Below are 17,082 nucleotides of genomic sequence, written 5' to 3'. Positions count from 1 at the left end.
AACATGGGGAATGCACAGGGGTCTGGAACAGAAGGTTATTACAGGAGAGCAGCTGGGATGCAGGCTGAGGCCTAAAGGAAAACATGAGTGGATATGTAGGAAGTAAGGTTGCAAGCAAAGTGACAGAAAGGCAAGTGTCAGACACATGACTGTGCACCTCTGGGATGTCCTAAAGTATGAAAATGACTTTTAAGGACAGAGGGGACCAGTAGGACCCTTAGGTAATTCCTAGTATGGCAAGCTGCAGAATCCCACACAAAGATTTCTGGCTGACCTGCAGCATAACGCTGCAGAATTCTTGCAGAATAACGCTGTCTTGTTTTTAAAAACACCACAGGGCCGAATCTGATACCTGCCAGTAACAGCTCCCATGGCTGAAATTATTCTGCCTGCAACCATTCCATTCCAGCTCCTCCATCCCATTATTTTCAGTTTAATTTTCTCACACCTCGAGACCAGATGAGTCCTCTCATATCAGGAAAAAAAAATTTCTTTGGATTTTGAATGCCTCAGCAGAACTTTGGCTGCTTTTCTGCCTGCTCTCCCCTCCCAGCCCCTAGACTGACCTCATGATAAAACCTTCTTTCAGTTTGGCCACTTACAGGAACTCATAAATTTTCAGCAGTGAAACATTCCCCCTTGCTCCATAACCTCAGCCATGAGGTCTTGAATGGCTTCTCTTTATGGGGAGATGCCTTGATTTTAAGCAGCACAGTTTAACAGGCAAAACCAACTGCATTTAACATTGCCACGTTTCTGTGGTTAAACCCAGGATCCCTGGAAAACTCACAGAACAGTGACAGAGGCAGCACTGACCCACAAGTAACATAAAATCTTACTTAGTACTGAACTTTTTGGAGTACAACATGTAAAGTAAAATTTATGCTAAACCAAAGCCTTTTGTCCTGCACAGGAAGCACCTCTCACATCGTACAGAAAATTAGGACAATTTTTCATACCACAAAAAAATCTGAGGAGCAGGCATGAGTTAGAGTGGGAACAGAGAAGATCTGGGAGTGCTGCTACAGTGCTATAATGCTGCTGTTAGCAGTACTGAAGTTTTAGAGGGCAAACTCATTAGTATCAAAGATCATCATATCAAAGATAACCTTCTCAGCAGCAGGAGGAGATGCCTTTGGCTCTCTGCTGAACAGCCAACACCCCTGTCTCATCTGATCTCTCACATGGGGATCATCTCTCAACACTGTGTCCTTCCCTCTGACACCGTTTCCTCCCTAAAGTCTCTTTCAAGCCCACAGGATCATCCCCCATCCCTGGGACAAATTTAAATGTACTGAAAGCCCAAGTCGTTGCCCAAGTAAACAATCAAAGAGCCCCTATCCCAGAGCCTCCCTTGTGGTTTTTAAATTAAACAGCTGCTGCTCAGAACAAGCTGATGATTTCCATGGCCAGCCGGATTTGGGAATGACTCCGCATGCCCCAGCCCAGGCTCTGTCTGGCCCTCAGCCCAGTGCTGATCATCACTGACTGGTCTCCAGGGAAACTGTGATGCAAAAGGCCACACTGGGATACAGGAAGGGGCTAAAGCACAACGGAACAGATCATGTCATCAAAACAGGGCAAGGAAACCGAGGACAAAGGTGTTTTGATCCTCTGCTCCCCCTTCCAACCTTTTCAATGCCACCCTGGATGCTGTACAGCCGTAAGTGTGGCACATCCACAGCCAGGGCTGCCCTCCTGTACAACACTCCTGGCCTAAATGAGAGCGAGAGCTGGTCACCTGTACCAGGGCCAGATGGGCCAGACAGAGCCAGGCTACAGCACCTGGAACAAGGATCTGCCTCTGCATCAGCCCTGTCTGATGAGGTCACTGCAGCAGCCACTGCAGCACCAGCGTCATCCACAGCCCCCATGGGAAGGACGTTCAACTGGAAAGGCCCCAACTGAGCTGCTATGGTCATTTATAAGACCAAAAATAGTAGCCAAAAATCAACTGTAAAACTCTTCTTAAGCAGTCCAGCAGCCAGAAAGTGCCTGGCTAACCTAAAAGAGGCAAAATTCAGGCTTGGGCCAGTGATGCAAAATTCAAACTTAGACCAGTGAGGAATGTGGCATGTGGAGAGGACTGTTATTTTGGGGAGGAAGAGAGGAGTAATTGAAACTCATATTTTATCATAATTCCTTATTTGATGAAAACTAATCGACCTTAAAATCTTTTTGGAAATAGAAGTGAATCTGTTGTTCTGGTTTTGGATTCTCAGTAGGAAATAAGGGTTTCAGTTTTTGAGGTTATGAGAGACAAATCCAAATGAGATACAAATCCAAAAGGTCATTGTGGCAACCAGGGAGGAAACCCTCTCCTGTGGACCCCTTATGTAAACTCAGAAGCATGGTATCAAATTCAACAAAGATGCTATTTATATGCACACAATGGAATATCAGCAGTGAATCAATGCTGCAATGGACATGACAAGAATCCCACCTATTAATCATTTCCAAACCCTGTTTCCCACTAAAAACACCTCCCCACCCTCACCCCCAACAAGATGCATAGGAAAGCTCTGAGAGCATATTGTCAGGGAAGGATGTAGAAGCAGTAGGAGATGCCAAGTCATGAAATGCTGATATTTGTCCCTTTTTAGGATTATGTTTTGAAATCAGACACGCTAAGAAGAGAAAGTCTTAAACCACGACGTTTAGATTCTGCTTCAAGTCCCTTTTTCTTGTTATTTGTGTATCCTAGAGATCACAAGCATGTCTGAAGTTAAGTGAAAGGAACTTGCTGTTTATCAGAAGATGTAAAATCAAAATCTTGAAGTGCAACGCAGCTACACTGTTTATGCTACTTCTAACTAAAACAGTTAAACAGTTTAAAAATCAAAATTTGAGGTCTTCATTCCAGTCAATTTATCAACTCCTTCACACTCCACCATGCCTCACTGGCACAGCACTCTGCAGCTTCAATTTTAAGCCAACTCCCCGAGGACTCATTTTTTAAAGGATCTTTAAATAGCTCTTTTCCTAACCAGCAGTTTGGACAGCACAGCTTTGTCATAGATGCTGAGATCAGTACTGCAGGATGCTAACTGGACAGATCAAAATGTAACTCCTCAGGAAAACACCTCTGGAATTTGATAATGCAGCTCTTCTCCACTTCTACCCAGAAGTAAATGCCTGGAACTGGAATTCCCATATTAAGCCAAGCAGCAGCACTGAGTAAAACAACGGCCTTGCATTCAGTGTCTTGTAGGAGAGGAGAGATGTGGCTGGTGGTAAAATCTCTGTTGCCAGTTTTGTCTCTGTTTACTGTAAAAGTCATCCAAATAACCAGCAGACAGCATGGACAGACAGCTCTGTGTCATCAAACAGTTCTCTTTCCCTCACATGAACTTTTCACTTCTTACCTCTCTAGGTAAGAAGAGGATGACTTTGGCTGACACAGTTTGCCCAGAGAAGCTGTGGCTGCCCCATCCCTGGAAGTGTTCAAGGCCAGGTTGGACAGAGCTTGGAGCAGCCTGGTGTAGTGAAAGGTGTCTCTGCTCATGGCAGGGGGTGGAACAAGACAACCTTTAAGGTCCTTTTCAACCCCACTATTCTATGATTCTCTGCACATTTGATCTCATCATTAGCAAACAGTTTATTGCAGCTTTACAGCACACCATGTTAGCTTTACTTCCAAGTTTCTGACATGCTGCAATAGAGCCCATTCTGCTTAGACAGAGCCTGGCACCTCTGGAACAGCATAATTTTCCCTCTTTTTGTGCCTAGCTATTCAATCAAGTTGTCAGAGCACTGGACTTACCAGTCACCTCACTTACACTTCAGTACAACCGCACTGATGTGCTGCTTTATCTCAATCATGTCACAATGCTCTGAAGCAGAAACTCAATTCTTCTGGGCAAGAAAGGCTCAGAAGATAAATGAAAGTCAGGCAGGAGAAGGGAGAATTAGAGGTTTAGAGTAACTCACCGATGTGATAAACCTGTACAAAGGCTGTCGCCTCTCTGTGTATTTCACTGTGATGGGGCTCAAGTCGTAACGAAACCAGATGGCTGGGATAATGCGGCCAGTGTGGCTGTAGGCTACGTACTCCTGGAAAAGAAAGAGGGGGGGAAATGGCAGAAAATGTGAGCAATCTCATCCCAGAGAGTGCCTGCAATAAAACTGCTTCTGTGGATTTGGCTCTTACTCCACGGTTTTGTACCAATCACCAGACAGAAAGATGCGATCAGTGAATTCATGTATTACTGCTCACCCCCCATCCTTAGCAAACAGGAAAACAAGCTCTTTATAGTCTGATAATGATATAGCTGGGAACAGAGTGATGGTGATTACTCTCACCTTCATTCAAAGTTACAGAACTAAACAGAAATGCTGACTGATTCTCTAGTTTAAAGATGCTCTGTTTAAATACAAACAGCCTCTAAGTGGTTGCAGGTGAAGTTTTTGCACTGTAAATCATATGTATGTAATATATTTTGTATATATATCATATACCGGGATATTTATCAAACAAATGGAATTTAGTTTGCAAGAACCTGAAAATCCCTGCACACCTCTGTAAGGCCCCCTTCCCACTGGGACCAACAATGGGAGTGCTTTGCCCACTCAGTATGAATCACGTGGAGCCATGTTTAAACCATGTTTAAAAATCAAGCTAAAATGAAACTGTATACAGAAAATATTGGCAAAGGTTCAAAAAATATTCCAGGCCGGTTCGGGAGAGACATCTTCAGATTGCCAGTGATAATCTCCTTTAATCCATTTCTTTCCTAACAGGCACAAGGCCATCAGCCACAGGCCAGCCCCCCAGCAAGACACACTGTACAGTGCCCATACAGAACAGATATTAACACCATATTAGTATCAAAAGTCATATCTTTTTGAGATAATAATTTGGTTTTGCTCTCAGTGGAAACAGATATCAGTTTTCAATGATCAGGGCATTCACAGCTCGAAGAAAAATCCAAGAAAAGCAGGCTGGGGAGTCAGCAATCCAAGGAGAGCCATCAGCACAAGTGTGGCATACAATGCCTCTCTATCTTCCCTTCTCTAGCCCTGTGACATGCTGCCAACTCAGATCACCTCTTCTCTTTCAACTGTCCTCTACACAGAGGCAAGTACTTCAAAAAGATGAAGAAAAGACAAGTAATAGGACACTCATGAGCATGATATAAAAAATCTCTCTGTGAGCTCTGAGGGAGCTAATGAAACAGCATTTATCTTCATTAATCTTATATAAATCCCAAATTTCCCACTATTGAGTTTTTTTCCCATGGATGACAAGAGAAGAAGCCCCTAGTTATAATATTTTCAGGGCTCTTATTGGAGTTCTGCAGCACATCTTGGGACTGTGGTTATCTGGGGAAGTGAGGAAACAGAGGGTGTAGGAGGTAAGAGAGGAGACACAGCCTACACTTCAGACCCTCTTCATCTCTTCATACTTATCACTCTGTGCCAGACTATTGCAATGGCTTCCCATTTCTCTTTCCCACTGATCAGTCTGGGAGTAAAGGACTAAAGCACCAAAAGAAGAAAATGCAGATGCAGCACTGTTTCTCTGCACTTCAGTTTTGACAGAACTGACCTCATTTTTTCCTTCCTCTCCCCTTTTCCCCACAGCAATCCTGCCCTAATGAGTCAGTCTTGGCTGAACGCCCCCATTTGCAGCCAAGCTCACAGAAGTGTCAAAAGCTCCTCCTGTCTATTTTCCAGAGTGCTTTCAGAACTTCTATCGCAAGAGTCTTATCAGAACAGCAGTTGTGACATTAAGCAGAACAAATACATTGTAATCTGAACATGGGGAGATGTCCAAATTCCTGGGACACACCATACAGGCAAGCCCAAAAGTCACTAGACGGGAACATAAATCTGAGAACTAGTCCAGGAGAGTGTGTGCTTGATTATCAGCTGGGGCAAACTAGCAGTAGGTAGATATTATTAATAGATTCTGGATTTTCATTTAGCATGCAATTGGCAAATAATTTTAAACTGAAAGATGCTTTTCACCTTAAAGAGAAAGTAGGGTCTTTTTTTTTCCCTTTAAAAAAAAATTTCAATACATTGTATTACTCAGTGCTCTGGTCTGGCCGACAAGGTGGGTCATAGGTTGGACTCAACAATCTTGAAGCTCTTTTCCAACCTATATGATTCTGTGATAATCCACCATAACAAAGCAGGCACTGTGAAAGAGTCAACCAGTATATATTTGTTGCTACAGGTTCAGTGGCTTAATGTCTGAAATCAATATTTCTAAAAAGCTAAAAACTTGGCTAATTTATGTTGTCTGATACATCCGTCAAAAATGAGATTGTTTTATAACTGAAACCAGGTGTAAGTGATGTTTTTTATCTTCAGCTGGGTTACAGTTTCCATTCAGATGCATCTTCACACAAACAACAAGAGCTCCTGCAGCACGTGAAAACCTCCCATAAATCTAGATCAGTTAAACTGACAGATGAGAATGTCAGCAGGAAGAATACCTTTCTCAGGAATGAAAACAATACCATCATCTGCTTTGACAAGCCCTCTCAACCCCAATCCTGGTAAATGCCAGCACCAGGAGCACCAGGAAGCCCCACTCCGAAGGGCTTCAGTTCCTCCTTCTCCCAGCAGAGGCTACTGCTCCCCTACAAACACGTGTACATGGCACAGCACAGAGCAGGGGGGGAAGAATAGTGACTGAACATCCTCCACGCATCCACTGGGCTGCAACAAGGAGCCTCCTTGAGAACTACCTGCCTCTTTACCTTGTTTGCTACTGTGTACTGGTAGGAGTATCGCTGCTTCCCGCTCATGTCTTCGTACACTGTCGGGACTATCTTCAGTATATAATCGTGAGATGCAAGGGCTGTGGTCAAGAAAGGAAAGTACACATTAGCATTCAGAGAAAGGAATCACAGCCTGCACAACATTTCAAAGCAAAGGAAGTCACAAAAAAGGTACCTCCCTCCTCCTTATCTCAAGTTCTGTGACAAAGCGACAATTTCACGTCCTACATTTATGTCCTTCGTACAGAACTTTGTCAGGTAGTTGGATGACACCAGAACTCACCCACCACTTCTGTAGGACCACAACCCACTGGGTTTGGGTTACCTGAACCTTCCTAACTGCTTGCAACTATAAATGGTAACACTTATCACCACCACAAAAGCCTGGTTAAATCAGGAACCAGCTCAGGTTTAGAGCTGCAGCTCACTGAGCTCCTTTTGACAGAAACAGCTGAGGCATCACAATCTGTGATTTCTTGTGCACCCATCTTTCTTTCTTTTCTTCCTTCTCATACAGCTGCTTACCTTTTTTTTTTTCATTATTTAAATGGCTTGTGTCATTTTTTGTGTCTGCTAAAACAGTTCTAAAACAGAATTCTACCTTACTTCTCTGCAGGATCCTTTAGCCAAGTGTAACATGACATTTGGCTCCTGGAGTAAAAAAATACCCAAACCACAGTTGTATATCTTCAGGAACAGCCACAGAAGTTTCGTTCCAAGAAATGGACAGGACTGATGTCCTGTAGGAGCCTGAACACTTGAGAGAAAAATCTGTGCTGAATTGTAGCCTGCACTGGAAATTTCCCTTTGTGTGCTGGTCATAAAGCAGGGGAATGAAAATCCTTCTCCTTCCAGCCACAGTGTAGAACTTTAGGTAGGAGCTAACTTGTGACACGAGAATAAGGGTAAGTTCTGGTGGTGGGGGAACGATAGGAACAGAACGTGGATAAAAAACTGCCTAGTTCTGAGTCAGTTTTAACAGAGCTGGAAACAACGTCCAGTTTGCAAAAGGGCTGCAAAGGACATTTTGGGCTAAGCCTTCTCTGTAGTACTGGAGAAAATGGAAATGTCAGCCAGCAACATCTGGATCATTTTGGCTAAAGAGGCAAATGAAAGACTTCTGGATACACCAGTGTTGTGTGAATGGCCCTGTTTTCCCTCCTGCAGAGAGTGGCTAAGACCTGTAATCACCAGGAATACATACGATTTGAGCTGAGCTTGTCTGCTCCCTCCAAGGCATTGAATGCTCCGTGAACGTTATGGACCTGGAAAGCAAAAAGGCACATGAAGAAACCTGACTTGATACTCCTGATCTTTGCTTCCCTATCCTGTAACTAGATCAGCCTGATTCAACCTCTGTGAAAACAAAGCCTCAACCCAGTAAAAGATGACCTGAAATATCTTTCAGTGACCATCACCACAGAGGTTGGCTCCAAGTAAAAAAGTTGATTTCACAACACCTTACAAGATGAAACTCCAAAACCACTCCAAAGCTAAAGGAATTGCAGTTGGAAGAGGCCAGTTGTGAAATTTCATTGTGAGATTATTTCCTAAGAGCAGTTAACTGTGACATTAATTTATCAGGCTGAAAGAGAACTAAATGGGAGTCACACAGGCTAAAACTCTGCTGCAAAGGTAGCTCATGTCAGAGCAGTTGGGTTTGTACAGCTTGCACTCATTAGGCCAGTTGTCACACTGTGCCCTTGGAGATGGGAAGGACACATGCCATCACTGCCATCCCTTCAACTTTTCCTGCAGCTGATCCCAGGCATGCAAGTATCTGTTTGCCCAGAATAACAGGATTTCCATCCCATGCCTTGCACATACTGTGATCTGCAGTCTGATGTCCACCAACAGAATAATCAATCTGTGAACACTCCAGACAGGGAAATCCCCCAGCAAGAGCTGTAGGTTCAGACATTGTGTCACTCACACAGTGTACATTAAGCTACACAGAAAGGACAAATAACTCCACAGTCTAGAAATTCCTGACCAAAAGTCAGACAACAAGGAAGAAGAGTTTGGAGTAAGTATTTGGTCATGGGTATGACACGGTTTCACCTCACTAACAGGGCAGTGCAATCTCCTCCCCAGACCCTCTCAAACTGGCAGCACGTGGATGTATTTGTCTCATCCCAAAGGCCATTTCCCTATTCTAAACACTATGGAGTGGACTATGATTTGGAGGAAGCAGCAACTGAATCAGTTTTGCTCAGTAGAAAGGAAGTTCTGGAGAGACAAAATCATCACCAAGTTCAAGTGGAAAGTGCTGGTAACAGGAGCAGAGCAAGAGCAACAGCCAAACCTGCTGCAGTGCCTTTCACCACATTTCAGATATTTTACACAGCAGCAACCATTTCCAAACTACATGTGCAGGCTGAACTTATTCTTTACTCATTGTAAAAGGCATATGAAGAAAGAGAAGCCCCTTCTTCAGTGTTATATTCTGTTATTGATACAGGTAGGAAGTAAGTCTCTCACAGCATATCTGAGCCAGAGACTTTAAGGTCCACTTCAAACTTCCTCATGTAGATTTTTCCCTCATGCAGATGGGACCAAAATTCAAACCAATGAATTCTTGTATGACAGGTAACCCAGTAAAGCCAGATGTGGAAAGTAAGAAATTGTGCCTTTTAAATCATAATTTCTCTTGAGTACTAGATCATGGTGTTGAATAATCCTGGTTTTAACCTTGTGAGGGGTCTTGTGTTCCCTTGATAGGTCAAGGTTGCAAGTTATTTTAGCCTGTTCTTTGTCTCTGCCTGAGTTATATGTCCTGTTATATGTCTTTGCATGTGCTTATAGAGGTTAAAGCATAGGGTGTCCAAGGTCCTGGCAAGCATCTTTTTGAGACCCATGTTACAGAAGAATTAAGTGGTGACATACAACATATGTGGACATATAACCTGGGCGGAGACCAACAGCAGGCTAAAATAACTTCCAACCTTGCAACTATTATGGGAAGACACCTCACAAGGTTAAAACCAGGATTATTCAACACCATGATCCAGCAATTCAGAGAAATCTACGACTAAAAATGCATAATCTCCTACTTCCCACATCTCTTTCTTTACTGGGTTACCTGACATGCAAGAACTTCATCCTCGAAATTCATCCTTGAATTTCAGTCTCATCTCAATGAGGGAAAAAAAATCTACAAAAAGTCTGCCATTATTGTGCATGAAGTACTGATGAAGACTTGAAGCTTCATCAGTAGATGATGAGATTCAAATCTGTGTTTCAAACAGACTGGTTTTTCTGGAGAACACAACCTGTACCTTAGTGGATCATTTTGGCAGGGTCAGTAACAACTTACAAAGAACTAACTCCCAGCACATGACACAAGTGAATGAGAAGCTTCTCACCCTGTTTAAGAAATATAAGCATGTATTACATCAAAGCGGGTGGAGACAACCCAAAATTTTCAAAGGTGCATCCAGACAGGTTTAAAGCTCTCCACACTTGCTGGCTCCAAGTGCTTGCTGAGTCTTGGTAGCCCCTGTTTAGAGAACATATCCTCCTTTAATTTGTGCTGTTGAACTCCTGTTTGCCTACAGGATCAGTAGCACCTACGTGCTCCCTTCTTGTGTACGGAGACGATGAGTAGTTATTTTGAACTCTGAAAATACTACTCTGAACTTGTCCAAATCAGGAGCCAACTACCTGTTTGCTAGACAGGTTTCTCACCATCAGAACTGAAGATACTTGCTCCTTTGCCCCCAAGTGTCCAGGCTCCTCCTTCATGCTGATTCACACTTCAGCTCCCTTACTCCAAGACTCCATGATAAAACAATGGGAATGCTGCCTCAGAGCACTGACTTCCCACGCAAAATGCAGAACTCCCTATTAGCACTTACCTAATATTTTTCATAATCTCAGTGTGCTTTACAGACATTAAGCCAAGCTTATTTATATGCTAATATTTCACCGTTCCCACACAAGATATTTCCTAAAAGAAGCCGGGAGCAGAATCAGAAGACTACAAAGCAACGCTTAGACTCGTTAGCATGAAAAAGGGTTTTGGAAGTGGGTGTACAAGAAGCAGACTAATGAGACGTCTGTGCTGAGGAAGGAAGATTACAGAGAGACTATGGGTAAGCAATGTTTAGGGTGAGTCGCAAACTGGGCGTGCACATGCATAACTCCCACCTGTGATGCCAGCTCCTTGGAAGTAGGCTAGAGAAGTGCTGTAATCTGCCTTTATTGAGAAATCAGGTATTATTACATAACTTGCAACACCTGGTGAAATTCTATCCACTGGGCAAGTGCACACAATCAGCTTCTTCCCAGCAGGGAATTGGCAGTTCCAAGTCTAACTTGTGTTTCATAGAACAAATTTGACTAATAGGTGTCTGCTATACAAGTACAGTGAAGTGAATTAAAAATAACTTGTCTGGTGCTTTGGTAAAGACAGTAGCAAGCACACATCTTCCCTGAGTACACTCACTGCTCCTCCACAAAGGCAGAAAGGTTTGTTTGTTGTGTAAATACTGAAAATGGGATTTTGCTGAGCCATGAATCCTCATTCCTACTCCCTGCAGTAAGACAGCCACACAGTTTTCCAAAAGCACTTTCAGTTTCAGAAGAAAAGAGCAAAGTTACTCTATGACTGGACACTGCTCCTCCCTGAAGTGGTGGCAGGGAACCAGCTGTGAACCCTTCCAGATGTTGCATGGACACAAGTGATGGGCTCGCTGACCCAGGCAGTCCTTTCTTAGGGCCTCCCCACACTGTACGTGGCCCTTCCATAAAATCCAAAGTGTCTAATGTTAAACCCCTCTCACAGCATTCCCCTGCAGCCAGGGAATTTTCAGGGACGAGAACTCACCTGTAACTTGTCCCCAAAGGAGAGCTTGTGGATGACGTGAGTCATGTCGGGGTTCTGGGGCTGTGCAGTGGCGCTGTGCGTCGACACGTGAAAGTTACCGGGGACCTGGAATTAGTCAGGACAGGGAAGACAGGATTTCACATTTTACCCCTCAAGGCATTGCTCGGCTCTGTGATGTGACATGGGAGCGCCTGGATCCATCCAGGCTGTACCTACTGAGCAGTGGACAACCTCTGGCACGTCAGAGAAAGGCTCTGGGATACCTCCCTGCACTTGATCAACACTTGGATCAGATACATCCCACAGCCCAAGAGTTTGGCACCCTCACGGTGCTAGTGCTGCTGATTAGGAGCTGATGAGTGGATCACTCCCAACTTCAGGGATTCCCAACACTTAAGGCTATGTCTTTCATCCTATTAAAATAAAATTCCTGTCTCTGACAGACAACAAACAGTTGCTTAATGTTTTACTCCCACATCTTGCATTCGTTAATGTGCCCCAATGCTGCAGAACCGTCCAGAAAGCTGTGGATACATTCTTCTTTCAATACTGGTCATGAGCAACTTTACATTTGAGATTGTGCCTAAGGATGAGTTTTAGATAAAAAGAGGAAAAACTCACCAAACCCAAGGGGCCTTCCCATACAAGCTAATCTAAATCTTCTGTTTCTAGCCCTGGTAGGAGACAGCAGGAGTCTTAATTTTTTAATCTTAAGTTTTTAAAGGGAGGTAAATACAAAGTTCTGCAAAATACAAATTTCATTTAAGGACTCAGTTCCAAGACAGAAAGTGAGCACTGGTGTCATTCTGATGGGACCACTCCAGCATACACACAGTTTTCAGGTCACCAGCCCTGTTCCGTGAAGTCTTTCAGCAGATACAGCTCAATCACTGTTATGGAGGGTGCAAGAATATTTTTCTATTGAGAAAAGGTTGTGAAATGAAGCAACAATGAGAAGCAACGTGGCATGGCCTAAGACAAGAGTGGGAGGATGGTTATACAACTGGTGCCCACGGTGCTCTCTGCAGAGAGCACCAGCAGGGCCACGGGAGGCCACATGCCGGTTCCATGTGCTTTCAGGAAAGCTAATTTAATGACTTGAGGAACAGCAGTGCACTCCTGGGAACACTTTCAGGTGTGGACACCAGCTGTGTCATAAACAAGCTCAGTAAACAGGGCGGCAGACTCTGCGGTAAGAGGCACACAATCATCTCACTGTCACCTTGTCCTCCCTCCTCAGGTTCGACAATAACACCCAAGTGCAACCCTCGGTCAAGTTTCAAAGCCTGGCCAGGTCCCACTCCAGGTCCCAGCTCACATAGAAGCCTGTACAATTCCTGCCAAGGGAATGCAGACCTCCAGGTCACACACAAGAGGTTCAGGTTGCCAGAGCCAGAAGTCCTGGATCGGGTCCCCTCCTCTGACAGCTGTCCCAGCCACTATATGAGACACAAATTAAGCACTGAAGGAAGCTCCTCACTGCCATATACATCACCCCTCTTCTGAGCTGCTTTGGTGAGCAGGACACACAACATCTAGCAGACAAATCCCCCAGCTCCATGCTTCGGGAATTATCTGAACAAGAACTACCTTGCAAGAAGCTCTTTCCCAGTTTTGTGGACTATCAGCTGCCAGCAATCTTGGTGGCTTAGAGGTGAGGAACCAAACGTCCTCTTTTCAAGTCCCTAATCCTTTCCATGCCACAGAATCAGTAAGAGGTTCTGCCTGTTATTTTTAGATATGATTGAACATGACCTGGGAGGAAAAGAAGGAAGTAGGATTTTGTAGCCTGTGGTACATGGAGAGGAGTGAATAAAGGGTGTGCCCTTCTTAGGACATCAGTGGGTCCCAGCACTGCCTCCCCCACCCCAGCTAGTCATCTCCAGCATTACATAGCAAGATTATTCAATCCTGAACACACCCATCCCAGAGAGGAGCCTCCTCCAGGCCTGGATTTTCATTCTTTGAGACAGAAGCGGAGCATCCCGGCAAAGCATGCGCAGAGGCCTCGTGCTGTATTCCAAACATCCCAGCACGGAGCCGCTTCTGTTCCGCTGGCACCCTCTAGTAGGGAACATTCCTGTCATTCTGCGGCTCTCGGAACAAAAGAGGGCTTGGATAGACATTGCCAAAGACCTCTCCACAGTGAGTCACATTCTGGAGGTGCAGAAGTTATGACAAGTAAACACAGAAGCCACTTGGCGTTTGTAGGGAGCGCGCACAGCCTAAACATTAGGCTGCTGCACTGAAAGGCAGCACTGGCTGCAACACAGAGCTACTCTCTGCTGTTCAGCAATTCTATCTGTTTTGGAGAGTAGAGAAAACCCCTGATCTAACACATTCCCTGTGAGTCTGGTCACGCAGCCTCCTCTCCCCACACCATCTGCAGCACCGAAACTTAACCTTCCCCCTGATCAGGGACATGAACATACACACTGCAGGAGAGGCACTGACTCACAGATTTTCAAGAGCATTTTACAAATGGATCTTGCCAGCATTTCCCCTGTCCCCACACACTCACCCACTGTCATTCCTACTCACCTTGTTGATGCTGAAATGGCCCTCAAACCTGCAGCCATCCCCGTTATTGAGAGGGATCTTCATTGAGTTGTCAATATGACCCACTTCGTGCCTTCCCATTTCATCTTGGATGTCTAGTCCAACCACTGCATGGGTGGGAAGGGAGAAGACAAAAAAATCAAAACAAAAGACCAGGAAAGTTGCATAGGAAAAGCATACATTGCTTTTACTGGGAAAAAATCCACATCTCTTTTGTTGACATCTCAAATATTGTTATACCTGAAAGAACCTCGTCACCAAACTTTTCACACTGCCTATTTGACACAAATATACCTCCCATGTCCTGCCAGCTGACTGCAATCTCAATTACACAAACAGAAAAACTTTAGGTAGAGAGGCAGGTGATTTGGGAAAAACCAACAACCAGCTGGTGCGTTCAGTTATGAATGAAACTTGGGAGGTTTCTTGCTCCCGGACACAAAAAGGTTGCTATAAAAAAAAGGAAATGAGATTTAGAAAGAAGCCAGTGAGGGAGAGCAGCCACTAACACAGGCTGCAGAGTGAGCACAAGGTCCAAGAAAACAAGTGTCCTGGCCTGGAACAGAAAGCAATGGGATATTGGCAAAGGCTGCAGCTACTTGATCTCCATCCACCCTGTTACAGAAGAAGGGTCACTGTACCAGTTTGGGCTCATTTGAAGTATTACTTAAAATACAAAGGAAAACTGCTAAGTGAGAAGGGGTACTCACATTCACAATGCAGGTTTGGCAAACTGATGTTCAAATTCACTTCTATTTTACCTCCACTGTCTTTGTCTGGGTCATCCACATAGAGCTCATTAACTCTGGAGGGCAGAAAACACAGGTGGGTTTAGGCACACATTTCCACAGGGAAAGAACCAACAATTTGCCTGGGGAGGGAAAAAAGGAGACTGGGAAGCCAGGGGTTGACTGTGATGTCTACAACCAAGTTACAGAGAGCATGGAGAGCTCTCCACAATGGCATGGGGGCAAATCACTTAACTTTACTTTTTGCTTGGCAAGTGCAGGGGGCTTTAAACAAGTCTCTTGTCCCAGCAGAAAACAAAATTCCTGCGCCCTTCCCTAACCTGAACTTCCAGAAGTGATAAAAAACAAGAACTTAATGCTGAAGAGGTGGCAGGCTCATGAGCTGCCCTCCACTCCCCTGGGCTGTTACTCCTTTTAGGAAGGAGGGAAGCATGTGCTTTTCCATTTGTTTCATAAATAGTTTTAGAAGAAGGCTGCTCTCAACCATCCCCCAGGAAAGCTTATTTGTGTCACTTTGTTATTGCCACCCAGCTGACAGAGCAGCAGCAAGAGAAGGCAGCAGGGCATAACTTGGATCTTCCTCCTTAATATCACATTTCAATCTATGAATGGTAACCAAAAGCAACAACTAAAATTGAGGAGAAGAGGATCTGAGCCAGGAACAGATGGGAAGACACATCCTGGACAGCAGGATCTAACACACTATACAGCAGTCTCCCAAAGAGTAATGCTGTTTCATAGCACCCACAGTGCTGGCAAGTATTTCACTAGAGACAAACTACAGATAGAGAGTAAAAGGAACACAAGAGTATAAATATTTATTGTTGGCACATACAATCCATCCGACATAAAAAATAAACCAAAAAGACCCAACGCTGAATTAGCTGAATGGTCCTAGAGAATCCACTCTGGGGAAACTCAACAAACTGAACCAAGATGCTGCTGAGATTGCCTAGCAGCTCTTTTCCCTCAAAGTCCAACACTGTTCAACAAATAAGAAGATTTGGCAATTTATCTTCCAGTTAGACAGATTATAAAGTTATTATAGGAACTTATGTTCAAGTAAGCTACATAAAATAAGCTACCTTCACTAGCAAGTGCTCTGTATTATTTTATTTCATGCCCAAAGTGTATGAAACCCTTTGACAAGCCCTTGCTGAAGAGTCTATATGCTAATAGTCAAACCAGACTAAGGCAGCTCCAAGACAGATTCAAAGTGATTTTGCTCTGGTGATACCTCTCTGGACCACAATGAACTGTTTGCCCCGTGGATCCAGAAGAAACAAACCTTCACACTGAGAAACACGCACACTGCCAGTTTTTTCGGAGGCAATTACTCACAGGTCAGTGGGGTTTACAGACACTCATTTAAAACCAGCACAGCATTTGTCTTCAGCTTCACAGCCCTACCTTTCTCTGTTTTTAATTGGCTTGACAAGTTGCTTGCAATCATTACTCAACCTATTTTTCAAGTGATTAATAAAAATGACACAAAGGGAGGGGAAAGATTGCTCATCAGTGACCTAGTTAGAAGCTTCTTGGCTGAGCCCTCTTCTCCTGGGTGGAATGCACTCTGTCTTCTACGTGTTCATTACTGACAGATTGGGTAGGATCAGGATTAAGTCATATGTCCAAATACGGCTGGGAGGAGCAGCTCCAGCCAGGACAGGCATTAATCCCCCAAAGCAGTGCACCTCTCAGTGCTCCCTGAGTCCTCCCATCAATACCCCAGTTGCCAGCCAACCTATTTCATAATGCCTGGCTGCTTCCCAGCTCTCTGCAGTCCAAGATATGGGCCATGCCCAGCCAGTGTCACAGGCAACTCGATGTTAGTGGAGAAAACAAGCATTGAGGGCTGGCAGAGAAGAGCAGCAGGTTCAGCAGCTCAGTTGAACATCCCAGCTCTTTGGAGAAAAGCTCTAGCAAGGTCAGTGTTCGCATTTGCTGATTTCTAACTCTGAACCTGTCAGAAATCATGTGTCCAGGCGCGCTCTGACGACAACGGTGTGTGAGCCTTTCAGTGATAAGCAAGAGGCGGCTGTTGGTAGAAATCAAAGGATAAACTGTGCACAGGGAGCCTACAGAAGCCCTCACATAGGAAGGCCAGTGATGAGGTCACTTGGTTGCAGACTGGATCACTGAGGCAAAGAGAAGTAGGCCAGTCTGTCCACGTCACACAGCCCATTAGCTGCAGATAAAGGAAACTGGTTTCCTG

General features: G+C 44.5%; 1 protein-coding gene across 2 annotated transcripts in view; it reads right to left on the bottom strand.

Annotated features, from left to right (window-relative positions):
* ERGIC1 (endoplasmic reticulum-golgi intermediate compartment 1) overlaps nt 1-17,082 on the bottom strand; it is a 60,934-nt gene that overhangs the window by 6,612 nt on the left and 37,240 nt on the right. For both annotated transcript variants that reach the window (XM_032703394.1, XM_032703393.1), the window contains exons 4-9: nt 14,829-14,923; nt 14,101-14,225; nt 11,560-11,664; nt 7,936-7,996; nt 6,711-6,811; nt 3,931-4,053 (exon numbers count right to left, since the gene is read on the bottom strand). In XM_032703394.1, coding sequence (XP_032559285.1) covers nt 3,931-4,053; nt 6,711-6,811; nt 7,936-7,996; nt 11,560-11,664; nt 14,101-14,225; nt 14,829-14,923 — 610 coding nt within the window. The remainder of the gene's footprint in view (nt 1-3,930; nt 4,054-6,710; nt 6,812-7,935; nt 7,997-11,559; nt 11,665-14,100; nt 14,226-14,828; nt 14,924-17,082) is intronic.

This window comes from Chiroxiphia lanceolata, chromosome 15 (genome assembly GCF_009829145.1).
Source record: "Chiroxiphia lanceolata isolate bChiLan1 chromosome 15, bChiLan1.pri, whole genome shotgun sequence".
NCBI classification, from domain to species: domain Eukaryota; kingdom Metazoa; phylum Chordata; class Aves; order Passeriformes; family Pipridae; genus Chiroxiphia; species Chiroxiphia lanceolata.
Note: the sequence above shows the minus strand (reverse complement) of the source record. Positions and strands in the feature narration are given on the sequence as shown.